The following is a 3046-nucleotide window of genomic DNA, read 5'->3' on the forward strand; positions in this document are numbered from 1 at the left end:
CCCGAGGCTGGGCTCGGGCGAGGCGAGATCGTGTCCCTTGAGTGGACGGAGCCTTGACCTGAATTGCGCCCATCAGGCTTTTGCAGCTTTGTGCTGATGGGGTTACCAGCTGAGATTAGGAGTCTTGAGGGTACCCCTAATTATGGTCCCGACAGCTTTAATAAGTAGTAGAGATTGAGAAGCTTAAATTATATAATGCACTTTTGTATTTTTTTATTGCGGTTGTCTTTTTTACTTAAAAACCGTCCTATCGTCCCGGGTTGTACATACCCTTAGGGCTTGTTCGGTTAGCTCTCAATCCATGTGGATTGAGTGGGATTGGATGAGTTTGAATCCCAAACAAGTCAAACTTCTTCTCATTTTTTTCTAATCCCATCCAATCCATGTGTGTTGGGAATAACCGAACAAGCCCTTACGTGGTGTCTGCCATCAGCGCACACACTCTATTCTTATATCTATTCAAACACAAAGGCCTTTTTACTGGGTTCTATTCACATCAACACTGAGAAATAGGGGGAAAAGGATCAAAATGCAGCCTGGTCATTTGTTATTCCATACTGCTCCGTCGCCGAATCATGGTCCTCAAGTCTAGAAATACCTATCCCACTCAGATTAATATGCTTCGCTTCAGGCGCGGGCCAACGTCTCCTGCAAATTCACATGCATTGATAAAATCCATTCTCTGGAAATAGGCAAGGAATACTTCATCGATTGCTTTGCGTTGCCCGGGCTGGGAGGCGAGATTTTTTTTTCTTTTTATTTTTTTGCAGATGGTCACTTATGCACAAAGCCATGTCCATCCTTCTCCCCCGCGCGCTGCACTTGGCAGTGTCTGTATATATACATCCACCACGAACATCCAATTGCCATCAACACACCACCACCAGCAGCAGCAGCACATCAATTTAGCTAGTTCCAGGAACACGCGAGGAAACCGCAGGCATGGCCAACAACCGCATCTTCGACGAGTACAACCCCGCCGTCGAATGGAGCCGCTCCGACGAGGCCGATGCCGTCAGGATCTCGCTCCCAGGCAAGCAACCCCTTGGCTGGCTCCTTTCCTGAGAAAAAGCTCGGCGACGGATCACGCATGGCATGCGCCTTATTAGCTAGCGATGGCCGATGGTTACCATTACTGAAAAACTGATCGCTGGGGCTGCAGGGTTCAAGAGGGAGGACATACGCGTGCTGGTGGACAGCCACGGCCACCTGCGGACGCGCGGCGAGCGGCACATCGCCGGCAACAGGTGGAGCCGCTTCCAGACGGACGTCGACCTCCCCGCCAACTGCAACGCCGACGGCATCCGCGCCAAGTTCGAGAACGACAGGCTCACCATCACGCTGCCCAAGAGCACCTCCTCGGCGCCCATTCCGGCGCCGCCGCAGAGGCCGCACGTGAAGGCGCCGTCGACGTCGTCGGAGAGGCTTCCGCCGGTGATTGCTAAGCCAGTGGCGAGGCCTGCCGCGCCGCGGCCCCTGGTGCCGCCAGCGGCGCCGCTGGCTCCTCCTCCTTCCGTGAAGCCGCCCGCCGAGCCCAGGCCGTCGATGCCGAAGAACCCGTACGCTTCCGTGCCGGCACCGGCACCAGCGCCGGCGCCGGCGCCGCAAGTGGAACAACCTGCAACCACCACCAAGCCCGCCGAGCCCAGGCCGTCGATGCCGAAGAACCCGTACGCTTCCGTGCCGGCACCGGCACCAGCGCCGGCGCCGGCGCCGCAAGTGGAACAGCCTGCAACCACCACCAAGCCCGCCGAGTCGTCGCTGGGGGCTGTTCAGAGGCCGAAGGAGCAGGAGGACAGGCAGAGGAAGAGGGAGGAAGAGGGGAAGATGGCTGAGGACAGGAAGGAGACGGTGCAGGAGAAGGACACGGTCACGGAGCAGCACCAGCAGCAGGAGGAGAAGGCAATGCTGGCAGAGAAAGAGATGGCGTTCGCGAACCAGCCCGGGCCGGCCTTCGCGAGCCGCGGCCTGCTGATGAACGTGGCGATCGCCGTGGTGGTGCTCCTCGGGGTCACCGTCCACTTGTGGCTTAGCCTGAGGAACGCCACTGGAGGCGCCGGCGAGCACGGCCACGGCCCACGGGCAGATGGGGGCCGGTAGACATACGACCACGCGATGTGAACAGGGCTGACTCGAGCTGGGGCGTGAGTACACTGTACACACTACACAATACACGTACACAGTACACTAAACTGAAAGGGGAAATGGGAAATAATCCAAGTACATACAAAAGAGGCGCGGTACAGTACATACTCGTATATGCATGCTGTTTGTTTATCATCTGGTTCCAATTCTATTATCGGCCTTGTTTATCTAGCGCTTTAGTGTACGGCCTAGAGTTTACAGAATATTAGTTGACATAGTACATATTATTTATAAAAACTTAAAATACATCTGACTGCATAGTTAAACGAAAAAAATCATGTAATAAAATAAATAAAATTACAAAATTCATAAAAAAACAAATTCAAATTACATATCTTAGACATAAAATAAAAAAATGTAAAAACAAATAATAAACTACTGGTCCTTGTCTTCTTCTAAATTAAGTTATTTTGTCATGTTTTCAAGACTAATTTATGCTTGCTTTTCATGTCTTCGTTCACGCCAGCGATGAAACGATTTAACAGTTCGTTAATTTGCCCAGATAATTTAGTTTGAGTAATTCTCTCACTAGACTTGTAGAACTTTTTTAATATTTCTTTCTCCACATACGAGGACTCATGCTACATGTTATTGGGGGTCCTTTCTCTTTCGATTAGCTCTTGCCCTATACCAGCATGGTGTGGTGCATACAGGAATTTCCTGTGACGTAAGATAAGATCTTTTACTCTCATCACTAGCTCGTCTTTGTCACAGTGCTTTGCGCACCACTTAGGTTGATGGCGAAGAGGGCATGATATGTGCTCTAGTTTGCACTCAGTTTCTCCAGGATCGTTATAAAAACTCTGGCCGGCCGTTTCAAACAACATAACATCATCTATTTGTCCACTCGACCGAACCACATACAAGTGATTGTAGATGACGTTAAAGAGAACGATCTTCT

General features: G+C 51.3%; 1 protein-coding gene across 1 annotated transcript; it reads left to right on the forward strand.

Moving 5' to 3' along the window:
- The first annotated feature begins 901 nt into the window (after positions 1-901).
- LOC100382094 (uncharacterized) lies at positions 902-2315 on the forward strand. Its single transcript, NM_001174855.1, has 2 exons — positions 902-1033; positions 1163-2315. Exons 1-2 carry the CDS (start codon positions 943-945, stop codon positions 2098-2100), a joined length of 1029 nt encoding a protein of 342 aa, NP_001168326.1. The 5' UTR covers positions 902-942; the 3' UTR covers positions 2101-2315.
- The last annotated feature ends 731 nt before the right edge of the window (positions 2316-3046 follow it).

The sequence above is a fragment of the Zea mays genome, chromosome 5, assembly GCF_902167145.1.
Source record: "Zea mays cultivar B73 chromosome 5, Zm-B73-REFERENCE-NAM-5.0, whole genome shotgun sequence".
Lineage (NCBI taxonomy): Eukaryota > Viridiplantae > Streptophyta > Magnoliopsida > Poales > Poaceae > Zea > Zea mays.

Excerpts from the sequence above, each read along its gene's own strand:
- LOC100382094 (NM_001174855.1), top strand. The coding sequence starts at position 943 with ATGGCCAACAACCGCATCTTCGACGAGTACAACCCCGCCGTCGAATGG. Across the intron at positions 1,034-1,162 it reads CGTCAGGATCTCGCTCCCAG|GGTTCAAGAGGGAGGACATA; the intron begins GCAAGCAACCCC and ends CTGGGGCTGCAG.